This window comes from Platichthys flesus, chromosome 6 (assembly GCF_949316205.1).
Source record: "Platichthys flesus chromosome 6, fPlaFle2.1, whole genome shotgun sequence".
Taxonomy (NCBI): Eukaryota; Metazoa; Chordata; class Actinopteri; order Pleuronectiformes; family Pleuronectidae; genus Platichthys; species Platichthys flesus.
In genome coordinates this window covers 27,637,033-27,660,240 of record NC_084950.1, presented here as the reverse complement: position 1 = coordinate 27,660,240, position 23,208 = coordinate 27,637,033, and the positions used below count along the sequence as shown (strand labels likewise).

The following is a 23,208-nucleotide window of genomic DNA, read 5'->3' as shown; positions in this document are numbered from 1 at the left end:
TATCTGGCGGACAAATCCACCAGTCAGTGACGGGTTATACAAGTGATCATACTTTTCGGATCTCTTCTCTCAGGATGTAGTTAGCAGACCAATCACATCCCTTGCGGGCTGCATAAGGCTCGCTGAGCTTTGCCGTATAGTTAGAAAAATTGGGCGACGCACGTAAGAAGAGATACATAAGCTCGTAAGGGGCCCGGAAGGGCTCTTGCGCTTGCGGGCCCGTGAAAACGCAGAAGCATGCGCCGGCCTTAACTCAATTGCTGCCTAAACGACCATGAAACCTAAAAAAAAAAACCTCACTATTGGCATCCTTCTACCCTGACCGGTTGCGTTACCAGCTTTATTATTATTATTATTATTTCTAAGCATTACAAAAATGAAGCATTATTTTCCATCAATCAATCATATTGTATTTGTATAGCCCATATTCACAAATCATAATTTGTGTCATAGGGCTTTAACAAGGTGTGACATCCTCTGCCATTAACCCTCAACAAGAGTAAGGAAAAACTACAATAAATAATGTAGAAACCTCAAAGAGAGCCACAAGTGAGGGATCCCTCTCCCAGGACGGACAGAAGTGCAATAGATCACAAGTTTAGAGGAAAACATCATCAGGATAAAGGTTTTAGCAGCATTGATGAGGGTAAACAATTTGAAGGATAACTGAAGGTCAGATACTTGAAGGTCAAATATATGAGGAGAAATACTATACGTCAAGCAGTCCTGCTGCAATCATAGTATATCGTCAGCAGCCAGCAAGATCATGATCAACCATCAAGATCGGATGCCACTAAAGTAACCTGATCAACAGTGATTAGAGAGAAGATCTATAAATAATTGGTAGGTTTCTCAATTTCTGTGGTCAATGATATATTAGCATCAATTGAGGGCAGGAAATGTTAGATTTTAATCGTATTGTTAGAATTATCATTGAAGAACTTCATAAAGATATTGTTATTCAGGGATGTAGAAATACTGGGGTCGTTTGAGGTGTGACTCTCTGTCAATGTGGCTGAAGGGAAAACTGGGGTTGTTTTAATGTTCTTATTTTAATGTGGAGTAGTAGGCAGTTAGTAGCAAATTACCATAGTTTGCTTCTCAACGGTTGTGTCATTGAGTGGAAAAAATCAGTTAGAAACGTGAACTGGTGTTTCCTTAAGCAGTGTAGCCTCGCATCTCAGTCGCTGAGCCTCGCATCCATTGCTACCAAAACACTACATTTATTTCATGTACCACTACTTAGTGTTGTGCATGAACACGTCATTTTTATGAGAACGTTGAACTGAATGCAACTTAATGAAAAAAAATGAATTTGAACGGTGAAAACGTTCATATTGTAGCGTCCTCCAGGGTTCTGTAATTTGTCAACAGCACAGTACAACATATGCCTATAAAAGGCAGGGCAGGAAATGAGTGGGAACACGTGTGGTTCTATAAAAGGAAAGATAAGTGCTTGCAGACTACACACCTCCATATTAACAATATACATCCGTATCTACCCGTATCTACCCGTATTTACAAGTTAGCGAGGAGCCCACCGATAACGCTGCACTCGCGCTGACCGTGCAGCCCCAGCAGTGCAAGTTAACTAATAAGGAACTCTGAAACTGCTAATAACATACAGTGCCCACTCACGTTCCTCACGGATGCACATGCACCAACAGACAGCAGTCTCCATCTTACGGACAGCTGTCTTTTTCCTCTCTACACTCTACACGCTACACGCTTGATTACTACTACGCCACACTCCGCTTGCGCTACTCTGAGCGCACCCCCGCTGAATGCACGCTCAAGCGGCAGGAATGCAACGCGCACTCCTCTTTCTGTGCTCTGCGCGCACCTCTGCGCCTTTATCCACAGTGTCTAGCAATTGAAAACGTGTGGAGCACCAAGCAATCAAGCTAAATGAGACGGAAATTCTACTAGTGTGTCGACGTCTTTTGTAACTTAATGGGGAAGTGCAGGTTCAACTAAGCTTGGTTGAATAAAAGCACGTTTAGTGCATGGTTACAACCAGTGGAGGGGAATGTTTTTGAAGACCCCTGCACCTTTAGCAAGAAAACAGTAAAACTAGGAACATCAGGGGTAAAGGCTTTAGAATCAAATGTCCAGTCAGAGAAACACAAGAGAAGTGAAAAGCCAACAACAAACTCCTGCCATCTCGTCGGTGTTTAAGAGGCTGAGGGCAAGGTTGGCAGCAAGATGGCCGAGGTCATCTCTAGGTTAGATATTTTGGGTAGGGGCTGCAAGGAGAAGTTGGCTGAGCTTGAGACAATTGAAAAGGAGATTGTGGCCAAGGCAGCAGAGCTGAGAAGATAGAGATTTATGTTTGTAGGGGTGGGTTGTTTAATTTTCTTCTCTGGCCATTTTTTTTGGAACAAATTTTTTTTCTATGCTGAAAGAATCGTTTATTGAACTCATACTTGGTAACTGTTTGACAAACAAAAGCATCCTTATTGACTAGAAGGCTCAGTTATTTCTGATTCTATTTGTTACTATTTTGGAACTGTTAGGAATTCCAACTGCTGTAAGTCCAGAGATTCAGTCTTTGCCTCAGTGCAGGGCCAGCTAGCTGTCGCCTGTATTACTTCTCAACCAGGTCTACAGACACACGCACACACAGTTCTGTGTACTGTTCTGTCCGGTCATTGTTATGTTGAAATAATTCTGGGACTTATTTCTTCTTTGATAGTAATTCTCCTTCATACTTTTTTGCCAGTATGGCCGTGAAATATGTCCTAAATTCTATTCAAAGTGGTCTTAAAAAGTCTTAAATTTAACTTGTTAAAACCTGTAGGAACCCTGGTCCTCGCTTATAGACGACAGGGAACTTCTCTCTTTATGTGTAACTTTATTTAAGTCCAACGAACACAGCACACTTCTTGGTCGTAACTGCGACACTCCTAACATCCACCACCGTATTCTTCACTCCCCTTTCTCATTCACCCTTGGCCCGCCGCCTCATCAGCCAATGAGAGCCTACAGCCATTGGTCTAGAACTTTCACGTGCCCCATCCCGACCTGTTCACTGACCCTCAGAAAGTCTCAATACTTATTTAACATGGTGTACCTAGCTGATCATAAGTCATAACAAACAAATACCAATCAAACAGAACATTAACCTGACTACCATTCCGTTACAATATTATCTGAGGTCTAGCTAAAACTTTACGGAATGTTTTCCCGAGAACATTTCTGCGATGTAGCTTAACCTAAACCAACTAACTTACCAACTGTTACCCATGACTCACCGCGCACACATGTAGAACAAACAAGCAATGTATTCCAAGACAACAGCTCTCGGTCTCATATAAAAATGGAACGTGAAAGCAGAGACACAGATTCAGCGACTACATCCGATGCATCTTATTATTAAACTGATCAAAAAACGTTTAATCATTAATGTAACTGTAAGGGAAAATTCAACTGACCAGGTTTCTCACTGCTGTGGCCTTGGCAAACAGGGAGTTTGCTACAGCGGACGGACATAGCAGATACAGGGGAGGATTTCATATCTTTTTTTTCTTTTATGAAGCACCTCTTTGTATTAGTTCTGGCATGTCTTCTGTTTTTCATATTATCTTGTGAAACGCCTCTTTGTATAAGTCCTGGCTTTTTCACACTTTCAGCCAGTTGTTCCATCCTGAGCACCCATGCTTGTTGTGTAAACTCTGCAGAGCTTACTATTATAAAGACTCAATGGCAACTCCAGTCTGAGAATTTAATCATTTCAAATCTCAAGATGAATTTCCATCACATAACATTACTTCGGAAATTCAATTTATTTAGCTGGTTTTCAGTTATATATTTTGTAAATTTTTCTCTATGCACTTTAAATAGGTCAAGACCTTAAGAATTATAGATAAACCCAATCGTTCTAACAAGGAGCAAGCACTTTGGCGAACGTGGGGGCAGTCTAAATTTAAATGGAGAGATGGTGTCTGCCTCCAGAACCCAGAGTAGTAGCTGGCTCCACAGCAGAGTAAGCCGTTATATGTTTTTTGAAATAGTAAGAATAATTTAAAGTAAACCCAATTCAAAGTTAATGGGCCACAACATTCAAAACCAGCAGTATGGCCTTTTAAAACAAAACATTTTGAAAAACATTACACTGACTGATGACTCCTGACTCTGTAACTTCCTCCTTAGAGCCCATGGGCCAGACGCCATTATCCTGGTGGATGGACAACCTCTACAGACCAACGGAGAGCTGGGTCTTTCCCAAATGCTTCACATAGCGAGTCAGATTGCAGCTGGAATTATCTACTTGGCATCTCAACACTTTGTGCACCGTGATCTGGCAACCAGAAACTGCCTGGTTGGGAATGGCATGCTGGTGAAGATAGGAGATTTTGGCATGTCCAGAGACATTTACAGTACAGATTATTACAGGGTGAGTATCTCGCTGCTTCTATCATGCATCCCATCGTTGTTTGTTTTACCAATATTTGCAATTGTTCAGTATTTCATGGATTAACTCAGACTACCTCACAATGCAGTGTCACCGTGCTGAAGAGAATAAAGTGATAAATATAACAGGCCAATTTTTTTGGGAAGTTGCTAAGCACATACTCTTAAAATTAAAACACACTTTTGACATGTATTGACCGCCTTCCCCAGCATACTTAACATCAGGGCCAAGTGTTAAAGGGATGGTTCACTGACATTTTTTGTTTCACTCATTATCTACTCACCGCTATGCCGATGAAAGGGTGGGGGAAGTGGTTGAGTCCAAAAAACATTTAAGGAGTCTCAGGGGTACACAGCATTGCAGAAAAATCAAATACAATTGAAGTAACTGGGGACCCGTTCTTCAAACGTAAAAACACAACAGACAAAAAACATAACATGCCTCCTTACAGATTCATGACACGTGCGCACCATCTGATTTTTCTCTCACCAAAATGCATATCTTTGTCAATCAGAATCCTTCTTAATTGACGCATGTCCGCTTTCTGCAATTAGCATATTGCCACGCCTCTATTTTGCCAAATAGGGACATCCGTTTGTCATGAAGCAATGTGCTGAAGAGACAAGTCGAAGTGAGAATACGAATTTCACAGCAGCAATTTTAACATTTGTGTCAGATTTGGAAGACACAAAAAGAACACCTCTCTATAATGTGTCCTCCAGAGTGACGATGTTTAAAATGAAACCTGGGCTGTAATAACTTAAGCGACGAATGCTGTTTCCTTTACAGAGCTGAGCACTAGAAGTGTGGACATTTCTTTTCGATGCATTGTGACGGGGACATGGACTCCACTGTATAACAGTGTTAATTTCGTTAACGAAAACTTTAACGAAAAATATTTGTTAACGAACTTTTTTCTATGACGAAGACGATACGAAGACATTACGAAAACGGATCGTTGAAAATAAAAAGTATGACTAAATCTATTTTAACTTTCGTTGACGAGACGAGGCGAAAATGTTGGTGGTTGACTAAGTCACAATTTTTTTTTTAAACATCATCGTATCAGGCCGTCATGAAGTATCAGGAGCAGGCGAGTGAGTGTGTGTGTCTGTGTGTGTGTGTGTCTGTGTGTGTGTGCCCCAGATGGCGCACCGGCCCGATGCTCCGCCCCCTGCCCTAAGAAGGATAAAAATGACTAAATGTGACTAAAACTAACATGCATTTTCGTCAAAAGACTAAGACTAAATCCAAAATAGCTGCCAAAATTAACACTGCTGTATAATTATAACATCGCTGCTCCAGGATCAGGACAGACGCTCATTAAAGGTCCAGTTATACGGTGGCCCTGAGAGCTCAACAAACAGCAACTTAAGAAAACACGCAAGTTGACAAAAGACAAGCAAAGTAAGAAAACATCTTCATCAAGTTCTCAACACAACACAACACATTACAGAAACGCGCAGCAAATAGACAAATGCGTTGCCAATAGTGAAACGCACCGTACAGTTATCCTATAGCTCTGTCGGAATCTGCTTCCTCCTCATACCCCCTCTGACCTGCCATTACTTCACACTTTAACAATTAACACCAACAGGGATCACCAGGGCAATGCAGAAACCTTTAGAAGGGCAGGTGCTCAAATTTCAAAAGGGGCACATGGAAAAAAGCTTATATGCCGACATAACTTAAAGCTACAATTTGCTGTTGAGGGGGTTGCTGGAGAGGTTGCTGCTGTCAGAGGTCTGTATTGATCTGAGACTCTAGACATTAAAAGAATGGAGGAGAGATATTATCTTATTAACAAGTTATGTGACGACAAGATGCAGAACCTTGTAAAAATTACTTTCGCTGCTGTTGAAATAATATTTTGCCATATTACAAATCCAATCCTGTTCTCACTATCATAATTTTATTATATTTTTGGTAATAATTAAATGAATAATAACAAGTACTGATAATTTGGAGAATGAGAGAATCACAGTTCAAATCCATTCACTATAAGACCTATAATTGTTAAAGGCATACAGACACACACACAAACACACATACACAGTGCAGCACCTTAGCCCTTCGCAAACCTGGGAAAATCGCCGTAACTTTCTCTAAACCAGTGGACATCAGTGCAAATCTCCCATGACAAAAGTAAGACATACAGAAACAAAAGATCGTGTTTTCCTCAAGCAGCAGCACAGTGGTTGACAGACGTTGCCTAACGTTATACAGGCTGCGCAGTGAACAAAGCGCTAAAAACCCCAACAGTGCGTGTTCATTCAAAGTCTTTCGTCCCGCTGTCTCAGACGGCTCTGTGCAACTGTAGTGTGACCGCAGTTGCGGAACACGGGAAGACAGCAAGTCAGGATGAGCTCAGGTCACTCATGTGACTGACAGCTGCCAGGTGATTTTATTTATAGCAAAATTATTATTAATTGTTACATGTTCTTCATCAGGTGCCATAGACATGATTTCATATAAAAAGAAAAGAAAAAAGAAAGGAAAATATGCTTCTTACAAAAGGGCATATTTAGAGATGACGCAGATGAAAGGGTGTACATTTCATCATTTGTCATACACTTTTTCAATTCATAAATTCAGTAAATTAAATTACTGCTGTCTAACTTCTATTTTTAATTTAAATAAATGGAATTTTAATATACTAAGCATTTAGTCAAAAGGGTGTGTTAACATTTTCCAGGACAGTCTGGCCTTTATAATCTTTGCGTATGCATGGTCTGAGGAATTTCTAAATTTGTTTGCAGGGTACGGACATATTGATAGTTGAGTGTTATTAAATAAGGCCATTGTCATTCACAACTGTAGCAGTATATGCCCTGCCTTGAATGATACATATCTGGTGCTATTAACTTATGATCTCCTATGATCTCCTATGATCAATCAAATTTTATTTGTATAGCCCATACTCACAATCACAATTTGTCTCAAGGTCTTTTTAAGGACATTTTAAATTGAAAATATTGGATCGTAACAAAGGGGCTGAGGGCCCACTTTAGGACATACACATGTGTCCCTTAATAAATAACTTTCAATTAGATCAAATGATTTCAGTGATGCTGTTGATGCAAAGTATTTTTAGTAAGATAATCTCCTGTTTGTGTTCAGGTGGGAGGTCACACCATGCTGCCTATTCGCTGGATGCCCCCCGAGAGCATCATGTACAGGAAGTTCACCACGGAGAGTGATGTATGGAGCTTTGGAGTCATTCTGTGGGAGATCTTCACTTACGGCAAACAGCCTTGGTTCCAGCTCGCCAATAATGAAGTACATATTCATTTTCAATTAATGGCATGAAAAGGCATTTTCATTTCATTCTTCACTTTCACATGATGAGATTTTACATTTCATTTCATTTAACACTCTTTTAACAATTTAGTAGGTGGCTGCGGGTCTTCAACTTTATGTTAGCTATCATTCATTTTTATTATGGTAAGTACTTCATTAAATCAAATCAACAAATTGCAGTAAAGCAAACCACCTGTCGAAGTCCGAATTCGAAGAAGAGTATTTAGTGGGTGACTTCAAATATCATTGGGGACCAGTGTTGCCACAGTTACTTTGAAAAAGTAACTTAGTTACTTTACAGATTACTTGATTTTTAAAGTAACTAAGTTAGATTACAAGTTACTTTATTAGTTACATTCAGCAGCTGCAGACAACACCACCATTAAATTCTACATTCATTACAATCCTCTGGCATGGTGTTAACGTGAAATAAACCATATCTGGTTGTTACAGTTGATTACAGAGGTCAGCTGTTCGATCCCAGTCCTCCCCATCTACATGCTGAAGGCAAGATGCTGAACCCCGAATTGCCCCTCATAGAAAAACTGCTGATAACATTGAACTGTATGAATGTGTGTTGGAATGGGTCAATGGGAAACTGTACTGTTTAGCGCTTTGACTGGTCTTCAAGACTAGAAAGGTGCTATATAAATACCTTTCATTTACTTGGCAATTATTACACACTACACAAATTAGTGCAAAGTCCTACAATCTGGGCGTAGAAAAGAAAAAATCTTTACTGAAAATATCAAATATAGGTTATTTACACATTCCTGCATTCATGACCACCCTCTATGCAAAAATGCACAGTATGACTTTGAAATAAGCAAATCGATATTGATTAAGAATGATTTATTCTTTCCATCTCAACATCATGCCTCTGGGCCGGGTCAGACTTCATCTTCATCGAAGGCAATCCTCTCAAATTATGCCGTAGACCTTCATAAATATTGATGACTTTTAGTGTTATATGGTCCTAGATACTAAAACTAGAGTTATTTTCCAACACGTTAGTTATATATGTATGTGTATATATATATATATATATATATATACACATTTAATTACTCCCATCCAATGCTTTACTTTGTTCAGAGGCTTGTCTTGTTACCCAAACCAATTATTGTTTGGGTAGGGTATTGCATTTAGATCAATTTGTTTCAACAATTTTAACTAGTTTCTTTTATAGAAATGCCATTCTGATTCTCCTTTACCTGGGCAGAATCCTGCACTCACAGTTAGAATAGTTAGAATATTGCAGAAAAAAGAAAAATAGGCTCTGCTCACCTCTGAGTTCTGTGGCCAATGATGTTCTGAGATGCAGGTTCCTTAGGTGCTTTCAGTTTCTGGGGCTGGCTCACCATTAAATGTTTGAGATAAAAGTATAATACTGGGCCAGATACTAAAACTACACTTCTTTTCCACATGTATACTCTAATGCTACTGGAGTCTTGAATTGTTGGTTGAAAGAATTCACTGCAGATGGTCAGAGTTCAATGCAGTACAGTTTATTATTTTACAAGTGCTAAACCCAGAGCCTGCTTGGGTTAATCACTTGACTTGACTTTAACCCAACTGAAAACTGAAATCCAAACCTTACCCTTCTCTGCTGTTGCCCGCTCATCCAACCAGGAGGTGGCTTTCCCCACCTCCTTTTTAGTTCAAAACTTCTCTTTCATCTCAATTCTAATGGTGTCATATTTCCTTTAGTGAATTATTTTATTTTAATTGGCCATTAAATCACTGGTTTTTAAAAGCAACTGTTTCACACGTTAACATAAGGCCTTTCATGATTTCATTTTATAATGCTTGATATACAGTTGCAATCAGAAATATTCAACCCCCTCACCTCAGTAGACATTATAGTGATGTGGATGACAGATAATGACAATAAAAAACCTCATCAAACAACAAAAGATATTTATTGATGCGTATTTTAGTTATTTTGACAACAGAAGTTGACTTAACTTTCAAGTTCAAATGGAAAATGTAGCTCTTTCAACACATGTGCATGTGCAGTATTATTCAACCCCCCAGCTTCAGTACTTTGTGGCGCATCCTCTAGCTTTTATAACTTCTAAAAAATGTTTTCGGTAAGTGCGGACAAGCTTCTTACACCTCTCGATTGGAATCTTTGCCCATTTTTCAAGTGCAAAAGCCTCTAGATCAGTGATGTTTGATGGCTTCCATGCTGCAACTGCCTTCTTTAAATCCCACCAAAGATTTTCAATCAAATTTGAATCTGGTGACTGTGAATGCAACTCCAGGACGTTCCAGGATCTTTTACTCAACTAAGCTTTGGTGGACTTGGAGATTTTGCTTTGGATCATTGTCTTGCTGGAAAGTCCAATGATCACCAAGGTTCAATTTGTCAACAGAAGGAATCACATTCCTCTTTAAAATGGCCTGGTATTTCTGTGAATCCATGATGCCATGTACACAATAAAGATTGCTAGTTCCTGCCGCAGAAAAACAGCCCAACATCATCTTTGACCAACCTCCATGCTGGACTATGGGGATGGTATTCTTCTGGTCATAAGCCTGTCCTTTCACACGCCAGACATACCGCTGGTCCATACGTCCAAACAGTTCCAGTTTGGTTTCATCAGTCCATAGAACTGTCACCCAAAACTCTGTAGGCTTATCCAAATTCCTCCTGGCATATTCTAGTCGACTTTTGATGTTGCTTGTGGTCAAGAGCTGAGTGCGTCTTGGAGCCGGCCATTAAGTCCTTTATTATTCAGTGCACGTCTTATAGTTGCCACTGCAGCACTTGTACCAGCCTCCATCAGGTCATCCTGTAGGTGTCTTGCAGTCACACAGGGATTTATCTGAGTTGTTCTGACTAAGTTGCTGAGGGTCCTTGATGAAATGCTGGGCTTTCTTCCATGGCCAGGCATGTTTGAATCTGCTCCATCACTTGTAAACTTCCTTATAATGTTCCCAATTGTGTCTCTTGGAATATCATTTTTTGGGGAATTCTTCTTCTACCCAAGGCGTTTCAGGTGTGATGAAATAATCTCCTCTCTCAGCTTTTTGTAAACTCCTTTGTCTTTCCCATGATTGCAACTCACCTTGAATACCTTCATGGGTGGGGTTTATATATGCATCACAGCTGAAGCAAATGAAGGATCAGTATAGAGTTCCCAAAGGCTTAATAATGTTTCAACTCAACTTTAGGACAAAAAAAACTGTCAGACAGCTTTAAAAACAACAATATTATATAGGGGTTGAATAATTGTGACATGGCTATCTTAACAAAATATACTGCTACACACAAATACTACATCATGCATTTTCCGTGTTGATTTTCTTTATCACTCAACTCATAAAGAAGGCATCCGAAGCAGAATCTTGATCAAAGAACAAGATTCTGTCTACTTTAATTGATAAATCCTTAAAATCTTTGGGGGGTTGAATATTTCTGATTGCAACTGTATAGTGCTGTCAAGCAAGAGTGTGCAACTGCAACCAAAGCCAAAGAGTTAGGGGGCCTCCCTTATCTACTAAGTATGCAGTGGTGGGAAGTAATGACATACAAATACTTCGTTACTAGTTAAGTAGATATTTCACATATCTGTACTTTACAGTTTTTATTTTCCTGACGACTTTTTACTTTTACTAGTCTACTAAGTACTTTTGTATTCCTAAATGAGTAGGCTGAAAACTTGGGCGAAATTTCTGAGGAACCAGTACTTGCTTTAATTAATTAAAGCAAATTTCATTAATTTACTGATATATGGCCCCCCTATTGCCAGTCTGCTGCTGGGCCCGTCCAACTACTCAGAAGTAGTGCACAGTGTACTTTGCCGGTTCTTAACAAATATTGTTAAGTAGTGTGCATAGACAGCATTACGCTGCTAAACAATTTGACTGTATTGAGCAGTATAGGCTGGTAGACTGGACTAAACACAGTGAAGCAAATATTGGGCCTAGTTGGTACAGAAACTGATGGAGGAGATTTTGGGGTTAAAGATTTTGGGGTTAAAGAAGTTTAAAAACTCATTGCAGGCTTAAGGAGTAACCTCTACAGAGGGGACAGGGGGTGCATCAGTGGCACGGCTTACAATGTTAACAAGCACCTTGGGGTACAAAACATTTGATTCAATAAGATTATTGTTTTCATTTAGCCAAGGCTGAGATAGGTGCTTAATTTTTCCGATCGGAAATTTTACAATTTCATCCAGCATGGAATTGCAGGCAGAATTAAGACGTGTTAGCTACTCATCAACTGATGCTACAGGCGCAGACGCACAACTAAAACTCTAGACCGAGACCGAGTAGTAGGTAGCTATTAGAACCAGGGGATAAAACAAAATTAAAACATAAGCAATAGTGATCCAGAATACAAGGATGAAAACAAGTCACATCAGATAATGTAAAACCAGATCAAGAGTGTGTCCCAGACAATGTGTTGGTCCAGTTTGAGAGAAGATAGATTGAATGAGTCATTCAGAGACAAATTCTGTACCTAAACTGTTAGAGGATCAGCAGACATGGATATTAAAATCAACTATGATTAAAAGCCTGTCATATCTGGGTAATATTATTGACTTCAGAAAATGCATCAACAAAACCAGGCAGTGATTTGGGGCCTCTGTAGATTAGAAGACAAAGGCATTGGGTATTCTCCTTGAAAATAAAAGAAAGCGCCTTGAATGAAGTAAATGTTCCTCGGTCAATATTGGCAATATTGGAGGCACATGGGACCGCAGGGAAGATGGCAGCACAGTAGGAGAGCTCCCCATGACCGTCAGTTAATTAAGTAAATTTGGAGATACACACTTCGTTTTCAGTCTGAAAAGTGAGGGGTTGTGTTAAAGATAAGAAGTACTACCAGTTTCCGACCAAAAATCTGTTAGTTCTCCATCGAAATGGCAAACAACGGCAAAGCTAACTTTTTCAAAGGTGCGGCGACGAGAAGTAAGCTAACCTCAAAGACCAGCCCGACTCCTGAACCCACCTCGCCGACAACGTCAGGTGACAGCGACCCTAAACCTGGAGTGTCTGACGATACACCTATGTTTGAGGAAATACGGAAAATGAGTGCCACTCTTCAGGTGGTGGCGACGGATGTTGTCTCAATCAAGGAGACAACGAAAGAGCTTAAAGACGTGGTGGAGAGCATACAGATGAGGCTGGGAGAGGCAGAACAGCGGATAGCGGACGTGGAAGACGTAAATACACGGATGGAGGAAAACATGGAGAAGTGTGACAAACGACTGGAAACACTGTGGATGCGTGTAGAAGACCTGGAAAACCGCAGCAGGAGAAATAATGTAAGAGTGGTGGGACTGAAAGAGGGCAAGGAGGAGACTGGGAAAGTTATTCAGTATGTGGAAAAGATCCTATCTCAGGGGCTCGGGCTGTCTGGCAGCGTGTTTGAAATTGAACGTGCCCACCGCTCTATGGCACCCGTACCGGGCCCGAATCAACCGCCCAGGTCCATACTGATGCACTTCCTACGTTCAGCGGCCCGAGACAAGGTGCTACAGGGAGGACTGTAAGCTGTCCTTTTATGAGGATGTGACCAGAGAGTTGGCGGAGAAAAGGAAGGCATTTACTCCAGTGAAGAGACGTCTGCACCAGCTAAATGTGAGACACAGGCTGGTCTACCCTGCAACGCTCATCTTCACATGGAAAGGGCAGAAGAAAAACTTTCGAGACAGCAAAGAAGCGGAGAAGTTTGTGCGTGATGCTGAATAGAGGACCGTGGGACTTTATGGAAACCAGACGAAGTGTGTGGGAATGAGGTAACTTTGATGATGGTTTGTGGGAGGCGGGAAGAACGGTGCTGTTACGAGCTGACAGGATGCGCCTCACGGACACGGCTAATTTAGATCAGGTTAAGCGGGGGGCGGGGTGGGGGTTAGTTAGAAGCACCGAGTTCTGGGCTGCTTTAACCGGGGCTATGTTTGTGTTTTTCATGTTTTATCTTTGCACTAAGACAGTAGATCTTACAAGGCCTAACATTTTGAACAACCTATTGAATATGTGTTTGGCTGTTGCTGAAATCATGGTGCGTGAACTGAGGTCAAAGGTCTAGAAAGGACGGTTAACAGCTACATTAATATAGTATCATGAAACATAAATGGATGTGGGAATCCCGTTAAAAGGAGGAAGGTTCTGACATATTTGAAATCCAAGAATACAGATGTAGCGTTTATTCAGGAGTCTCATATGATGGGGGACGAAGAGGCAGGGAAATTTAAAAGAGGCTGGGTAGGGAAGGTTTTCCATAGCTCATACTCTAGTAAGCAGAATGTGGTGATGATACTCATTAATAAAATACTGAGTTTTGTTATGATAAAACAACACAATGATAAGGAGGGTAGGATTATTTGTATTGAAGCATTGATCAATGGAATCCGGACAGTGCTATGTAATATATACGCCCCAAACAAGGAGGAACCTGACTTCTTTCATGAGGTTAACAGAGTGATAGGAAACATGCAGGGCTGGGTGATACTGGCAGGGGATTTTAACCAGGTAATGGACGGGATAGTTGATAAGAGTAAGCCCAGTGCAAAATCTTCACCCAGGGACAGAGCTGCAATTCATATGCTGACAGAGGACTTGAGTTTGGTGGACATATGGAGATTGGTGAACCCACATGAGAGGGAATACACCTTTTACTCCAACTGTCACTAATCTCATTCAAGGATTGATTTTTGTCTGGTATCTAACTCATTAATAGACTCAATAGTAGACTGTGAGATAAGGAGCTATTGCCCTTAGTGACCACGCCACGGTGGAGTTACATGTTGACCTGAACACAGATAATGTGAAAAGAGGACGTTGGAGGCTTAACACTGTGTTGCTACAGGATGTGTCATTTAGTAATATGTCAGCAGAAGATCTTAAATCTTTTTTTGAAATTAATATTGGATCTACAGAAACAATCTTCCCGGTTTGGGAAGCATTAAAGGCTTATATAAGGGGGAAAATTATTGCCCACACCTCAAAAATGAAGAAGGCGAATGAGAAGAAAGAAAACACATTAGACAAAGAGATCCGTAAGCTAGAGAAAGAAATGGCAAGTCACTATTCAGATGATTTATACAAAACAATTTGTAAGATGAAATATCAACTACATGATATATATAACAAAAAGGCTGAGTATGCCTTATTTAGGCTATAGACTAATTTCTACGAATGGGGCGAAAAGAATGGCAGACTGTTAGCGAGACAATCGAGACAACAGAATAATTCCAACAATATTCCAATGATTAACAAGGATAATGGGGTTGTAACCTCATCAAAGGAAATTAATCAGGTTTTTAAAAACTTTTATAAAAATCTTTACACATCCTCCTTCCCCCCCTAATCAAGAAGACACAGAGTCATTTTTCTCAGGTCTTAACTTGCCTACTGTATCTAATGAGCAATAAGACATGCTGGATGCCCCAATAACACAGGACGAGATTAGGGCTACTATCGGATCCATGAAAAATGGGAAGTCACCTGGTTTGGATGGCTTCTCGATTGAATATTACAAGAAATATATTGATATTTTGGCCCCCAAATTGCATAAGGTGTACATGGAGGGATTTGAGAAGGGCTCACTGCCTGGCACATTTAATGATGCTTTAATCTCGCTCATACCTAAAAAGGACAGAGATACCTCAGATCCGTCTAATTTCAGACCTGTGAGTCTTCTTGGGGTGGATTGTAAGATTTTGACAAAGACCTTGGCGTCACGTTTAGAGAAGACACTACCAGACATTATACATGGAGATCAAGTAGGTTTTATTAAAAAAAGGTCCTCAGCTGATAACATGCGAAGGCTCACTCATCTGATGCATATGAACTGCTCTAATCCGGTACCAGTGGCGGCTTTTTCACTTGATGCTGAGAAAGCGTTTGACCGGGTGGAGTGGCGGTTCCTCATGTCGACTCTCTTGAAATTTGGGTTGGGTCCTGGTTTTTGTAACTGGGTGAAGATACTTTACTCTAACCCAAGAGCAGCTGTGCTAAAAACTGGGCTGTTATCTGATCTTTTCTGTCTTTCCAGGGGGACAAGACAGGGATGTGCCCTTTCCCCATTGCTGTTTACTATGGTTCTTGAACCGTTAGCTGTAGCAATCAGAGCTGATGTGAGGATTAAAGCTGTGCAGGCGGGGGGTAGAGAGCACAAGCTATTTATGTATGCCGATGATATCTTAGCAGTGTTAGCGGACCCTGGGGACTCCCTGCCAGCGTTACTTGACTGTATCGAGTCATATTCTAGATTATCAAGTTATAAAATAAACTGGCATAAATCTGAATGTATATCACATACATGTCATTCTGGGATTATCACTCCATATGGCTTCAAGTTCTTGCCTTCTGGTATGAAATATCTAGGAATTCAATTAAATCCAAATCTGGATGATATAATGCTCTCAAATATGGAACCGCTCCTCCAGAAAAAAAAAATGAACCTGGATAAATGGGGAAAATTGAAGCTCACACTGTGGGGAAAAATTTATGTAATTAAAATGGTGGTTGCACCACAATTCAGTTATGTTTCCATGATGCTATCAGTTAATATAGCGCCACAGCTGTTTAAACAATATGATAGAATTATTAAAGCCTTTTTATGGGATAAAAAGAGACCAAGGATTAATATAAAGAAGATGTGGTCACCGAGGGAAATAGGAGGCATGGGTCTACCTAATGTAAGATTATATAATCTATCATTTGAAATGTCTAGATTGATAAAACATTGGAAGGGGATAGATCAGGAGCTGAGCTGGATCAAAATTGAATGGGAGCTAACTAGCCCATTTGAACCTCTGGATGTTCTCTCGCAAGGTTCAACAACTTCTGGACATAATTGTTTTTCAAACCCAGTGCTGTCTTATTCCAGAACAGTCTGGAGGGAGATTCATAAGATGTATGGTATGTCGCACTAAAAACAAACTTACAACTCTATGGCACAACCCAGCTGTAGGTATTGGGAAGAAATTGGTTTATTGGAATCAATGGCTTGTAAGAGGGATACGCAAAATAAGTGACCTATATGTGGATGGAGTGTTCATGTCGTTGGCTGATATAATGCAAAAATATAATCTGGAATATTAAGGTAATTTTTTGAAATATTTACAAATAAGAGCCTGTATCACAAAGGGTCAATTTAGGCTCAACAAGAATACATTAATGGAAGTTCTGGACCTACCTAGGATAACACACAGAGCAGCTACGTTCTACAAGACATTTAATGGTATACGAGAAGACAAGTGTAAAAATCTGAGGATCATTTGGCAGAAAGACCTAGGGTGTGATCTGAGTGAGGAAGACTGGTTAAATATTTTATCAAATACAGGGAAACACATGAGAGAGGCCAAGGGGAAGTTTATTCAGTATAAGATAATTCATAGATTTTATTTCACCCCCTCAAAACTGCACAGAATGGGCTTAATAGGAAATAATTTATGTGATCAGGGGACGTAAACTAGTGTACCCAATTTGGGAGAAGGTACTGGAACTGTGAGTAAATGGCTGGGTGTGGCGGTACCTGTATCACCAAGACTGTGTTTGTTAGGGGATCAAACAGAAATTCCAAATATATCTAAATATGATCGGGTAGTTTTAAAAGTCGGGATGTTCACAGCTGCTCGAACGATTCTCAGAGTATGGAAAAGTACAGTTGCCCCAGATGTTAAAAAATGGATGGAAATGATGTCAGAGGTTGCATCTTATGAACGCATGTTGGCTAGAATGAACGATGAAGAGGAAGATTTTAGGAGGGCCTGGGACCGTATTTTTTTGTAGATAGGGCATATGGAAAAATTTGTAGACATGGTGCTGGATGTACATTCTGGTTGTTTCAAGAAAAAAAAGAAAATATCGATTTGTAGGAGGCCTTTGTATATATGGTTGTATGATGGGTATACTGTCTGTTGATGCTGTTATAAATGTTGTTTTTTGAGTTTGATTGTATGTTTTTATATACATGAATAAATAAAAAACTTTAATGACAAAAATATTGGCAATATTGACGTGGCTTCGTAAAATAGCACTGAAAACTGTAACTGATGGTAGCTGAGAGACAGGAGTTGATTAGGGCAGTTTAACCTGGAGAGTTTATATCATCTCTGGACACAGCTGTGGCCGGAGCACCATTATGTCCGGAAGTCAGTGTCTGGAAGTTAGCTGCGGCATAACTGATAAGGAACTTAAAGGACCCATCGTATGCCCAACCACAGTTGATATGGTTCATTGGGGTCTTAATTAAATGTCTGTAACATATTTTGGTCAAAATACCACAAGGATCATTTAAAAGCCCTCCTCAGATTGAGTTGTTTTGAGTGTTACCACATTTAGCTAATCACATTTCTCAGAATGTAACTACATTTAATAAAAATACACTTTACAAACCAAAACTTATCCATCTACCTAACCAAGATATCTTCATTCATGGCATTTTTGTTTTTAAAGGTCCAAAAAGGGGCAGTGTTCAATTTGGAGCAATTTGGACAGGCTACACATTCAAAAGTAATAAAATATATAGTGGCTGATCAAGCCACTCAAACACAAAAGGGGGATAGAGTGAGACATACTGACATTGAACACAAACTACAGCAAGAACATAACACAACAGTATAAGGCCATATAATATTATCTAAGGAAAAATATTTAAACATAAATATCAAAGAGTAGTCAAAGATTAACAACTAAAAATCTAATTAAGGAAATAGTGCCCCTCCCTTATCTGTAATGTGCATGGGCAAAGAGAAACCAACTACCCATATTAAAGAACGGTTACTGCCATTTTAACGAGTTTCAGTGTGTGGTTGTGGTGTGGAGATCACAAAGATACATCATCTCGATCACTAAGGGTTTGAAATGCAGCTCAACACGACCTCTGACCCCCCCCTGTGTAAGGAACATTAGAAAAGATTGTTTACCATGCTTGGCTCTGGGCCTGCACCACCCTCGACAGACAATTTTCAGAAAACAATACAATGCAACATTTAAAACGACACAAAGGCATTTCATGAAACGACATAATTTCACAAAGTACAGGCACACAATTACATTTGACGAAACGGCATTTTACAAGACAAAGGTAAGTATTGGCATGCTTAATAGAAGATATGGGGAATGAACCACCAACGTTTTGGTTAGTGGATGATGCACAATATCTTCTGAGGAACAGCCCCACATCAATAATACATTTCACAAAACACAGCGGCATTTCATTTGATGTAATTCTGAATATGTTTTCAACATATGACTTTAAATGTTATGTACACAAAAATAAAGCTTTTTTCAAACAAGACAAGTCACTATCTTGTTAATCATGTGTCTCTTTGTCTCCCCAGGTAATAGAGTGTATTACTCAGGGGAGGGCACTTGAGTGCCCCTGGCTGTGTCCCAAGGAAATCTACGATATTATGCTGGGCTGCTGGCAGAGGGAGCCACAACAGCGCTTCAACATTAAGGACATTCAGAAGATGCTCATAACTTTAATGAAGGCCACACCAGTCTATCTGGATATACTAGGATAGGAAAGGATAAAAGGAGTTTTTCTGCTTGGATTCAATCCAAATTACGTTATTAGAAACTAGTACACTGGATCAGAGGTAAATTGATTGATTTGGAGCCACAATTTGCCATGTATCCAATTACCTAACCTATGAAGATTGGAATTGCTTAAAGTGGAGTGATGTCTAGTTAGCTGGGTTGGAATTAACAGGATTGCACAGCACTGCCTTACAATATATAGTAAATCAAGAGCAAATGGCTTTGGCCTACCTTCCATGACTGGGTCGGGACTTGTTTGGTCAGGTCTTGCCTCTTTTCAAAAAAATTACAAGAATTACAAGGATTTGACTATGTAGTATGGATTGCATCAAACATGCAATCATTGGGTAGCACCAAACGTATCACCATTAAGGATGACATTAAAAAATATGCATTTTAACTTGGTTCCACATTGGATCAATATAAGATCCTACACAAGAGCAACAAAACCTTTATGACAACAGAAAGTGTTCATTAAAAACACCCTGTAAGTTAAAGAATGTTTCTACTGTAAGTCTATACGTCTTGAGATATGTTAACTGATTTCATTTTCTTTTATCTGGCCACAGAAAGTATTTTTAATATGATAATACGTGTTAAACAATCTGGCCAGTAAAGGAAAGATTTTAAGTTAACTGGCTGTTGTTTTGGCAGTGATAGTATTAGAAACACTAGGTCAGATTGAAATCTGTTTATTCTTTAGGTTTCCAGTGTTTAAATCCTAGCTCTCTCATCTTGAGGCATGAAACTCGCAGTGAGCGGAAAAATGGACTATAATAATGTTTACAAATGTGTAATCTTTCTAAAAGTAAACACAGGCTGAATGAAATGAGGTTTATCAGCTATGTCTAAAAGCTGTGAGGAATCAAAGTGTAAGCCACTGTCAAACTATCGTTTTATTGCTGTCTTTGTGCTATAACATTGAACTCCAAACATTTTAAATAAAAGTTGTATTGGTTAGAAAAATATCAAGAGTGATATTTTGCAGTATGGGCAGATTGTATGGATAAACATATTCGCTAAAAACTTGTCCCAAATCTGTAAATACTTGTGTCTGACATTGAGCTTTAAGTGAATAATATGTTCATGTATAAATAAAAATCACAATGTCAGGATTAAATAGGACCAACATTTTTTTTACAGCAAAGGTGTAACCTTGCCCAGAGGACAAACCAGTCTCTTTCTTTTCAAAGCCCTTTGAAGACCTACTGAATGATAAAATTACTACTGTAACTATAAGTGTCTGATTTCTGATAAAACTCCAACCTCAACAAATGGTCATATTCTGGTATGACAATTTTAGCTGGAACAGGAAACTCATATAAGCTACGGTAGTAGTGCAACAGCTCACTTCATTTCTTTCACACTACAGACAAAAATTGTTTCTCTTACTGTGATTTTTTTTATGACCCCAAGCTAGTTTCACCTGCATGGTTCTCAGGTGGCTTTATTAGAATCTCTGTTTGCAGGTTCATATGATTAGTCATTTATGTGCGGCTCCTTTAATGGAGATAGTGTAGAAAAAGTGTTCGCACTATGTTTGTTGACGCAACCTGAAAAGCCCTACTTCATGGGTAGCCAGTATGTATACATACTGCATGTCAGAATGATCAAACATTTCCGAATAGTGTTCAAGGTGAACACGATTTAAAAACTCTGTTACATTATTCACTATAATTTATCTGGAGGAATGTTTGGAAACCCCATTTGTTAGCCTCAGAAAGTAGTACAAATCCAGATGTTAACTGAGGGCTAGCTATCGATGGGTATGGTAAAAATAAAAAAATTTCGATCAATGTTTGAGGACAATCTAATGAGTTCAGAACACTGCATTTTCCAGTGCAATCTCCTGCAGTATGTTTTCCAAATAAAGTATATAAGCTGAATATGTTAAAATCATTGTAACACAATAATACGTCTGTGTCATTCCTATCCATTCTCTCTCTGTCTTTGTTATGTGTTGTATATTTGTCTCCATACTATTGTTTATGAATATTACAATAATTTGACAATTTATATAATGTATTTTTAAACAGATAAGGTGTAGTGAACTTTTAAGCTGGTTCGATGAATGATTGTATCTTATTAAAAGTTCATCATATTTGAATAGCTGTGTTGTCTTTTCTTAAAGCACTTTCCAGGAAACAATACAAGACTTATTTAGAGAACAAAGTCACTACTGATTATTATCTTAAACATTTGATTAAATCTCTCAGTTTACTACTGCAACATCTGACACCTTTGAATATAAAAAAATGCATTAAGTAGTTCAGTCTTGATGATAGATGATCATGGTGGCAGCTGATCGTGAATTATGATTACAACTAGATTGCTTAGATGTACAATAGGCCTAATCACATATACTACTATTATTCAGGAATGACACTATCATTACAATTGTCATTTCTGTTTCCTTTATCTCTACCATAATCTTTCTTTTGTAGAAATATTTAAAGTTCATACATGTAGCTGTTACGTTTAAGTGTCTTCAACCCCAGAGCAGAGACAAAACAGAGGACACCACACAGTACAGATAGTTGTATGTACCGGTATGTATCCTCGACTCAGACTGTATCTGAGTCGAGGATGAGGTTTGAGGATGGAGGGAGAAGGATATGTTCTGTGATGCCTGAATGCTGGAGACACACGGAGAAAAAGTTGGTAGGCTGTCATTGGACGCGCCGCCTCTGAGTCATCAGAAGGAGCTGGCACACACCTGCGGAGGGGAGACATACACTCCTGATCAAAAACTTAAGACCAGTTAAAAAATTGCATGAATTTGCATTTTGCACTGTTGAATCTTAGGAAGGTTTTAAGTAGAGTTTCAAAATGCAAAAAGAAGAAATGGGAACAAGAGACCAAAAGTTGTGAGCAGGCAATTTATTGAAAAAACAACAGTTTAACTGAAGTAGGCTGTTCATCAGCTAATCAAAAGTTTAAGACCACAGCTCAAAAAAAAAAAACCCTCCTAAAACAGAAGTGTCAAAAACTGACTCAGTAATGAGTAGCTCCATCATTATTGTTGATCACTTCAAAAATTTGTTTTGGCATGCTTGATGCAAGTGTTTCCAAAAGGCTAGTGCGAATGTTGTACCAAGTGGTGAAGATGGCTTCACGAAGGGCATCCACTGTCTGGAACTGAAGTCCATTTTTGTAAACTTGTCATCCATCCCCAAATGTTCTCAATTTGATTAAGATCAGGGGAACACACAGGATGGTCCAAAAGAGTGATGTTATTCTCCTGGAAAAAGTCTTGGTCAGACGGGCATTGTGAATCGGAGCGTTGTCCTGCTGAAAAACCCAGTCGTTACCACACAGACGAGGGCCCTCAGTCATGAGGGATGCCCGCTGCAACATCTCCACATAGCCAGCTGCTGTTTGACGCCCCTGCACAACCTGGAGCTCCATTGTTCCATTGAAGGAAAAAGCACCCCAGATCATGATGGCACCCCCTCCCCTGTGCCGCGTAGAAAACATCTCAGGTGGCATCTCCTTGTCATGCCAGTAACGTTGGAAGCCATCAGGACCATCAAGGTTACATTTTTTCTCGTCAGAGAATAAAACTTTCTTCCACCTTTGAATGTCCCATGTTTGGTGCTCCCTTGCAAAGTCTAAACAGGCAATTTTGTGGCGTTGAAGGAGACGTGGGCTTTGAAGACGTTCCTTATTTTTGAAGCCCTTCCTTTGCAGATGCCGTATGATGGTTATTGGACTGCAGTTAGTACCAGTAATGGCCTTAATTTGGGACGAGGATCGTCCCGTGTCTTGACGGACAGCCATTCGGATCCTCCGGCTCAGCGACGGTGAGATTTTTTTGGGTCTACCACTTGATTTTATTTGTTCCATAACCCTGAGGATCTGTTAAGAAATGAAAATTACTGTCTCACTGCGTCCAACCTCAGCAGTGATGGCACGTTGTGAGAGGCCTTGTTTATGCAGTTCAACAATCCTACCACGTTCAAAGACGGTGAGCTTTTTTGCCT

The 23,208-nt window shown here is 39.7% G+C and overlaps 1 protein-coding gene across 1 annotated transcript in view; it reads left to right on the top strand.

Annotated features, from left to right (window-relative positions):
* LOC133955115 (NT-3 growth factor receptor-like) overlaps window positions 1–21,238 on the top strand; it is a 97,837-nt gene extending 76,599 nt beyond the window's left edge. The window contains exons 16-18 of the mRNA XM_062389787.1: window positions 4,153–4,396; window positions 7,535–7,693; window positions 19,024–21,238. Coding sequence (XP_062245771.1) covers window positions 4,153–4,396; window positions 7,535–7,693; window positions 19,024–19,209 — 589 coding nt within the window. The 3' untranslated portion in view covers window positions 19,210–21,238. The remainder of the gene's footprint in view (window positions 1–4,152; window positions 4,397–7,534; window positions 7,694–19,023) is intronic.
* The last annotated feature ends 1,970 nt before the right edge of the window (window positions 21,239–23,208 follow it).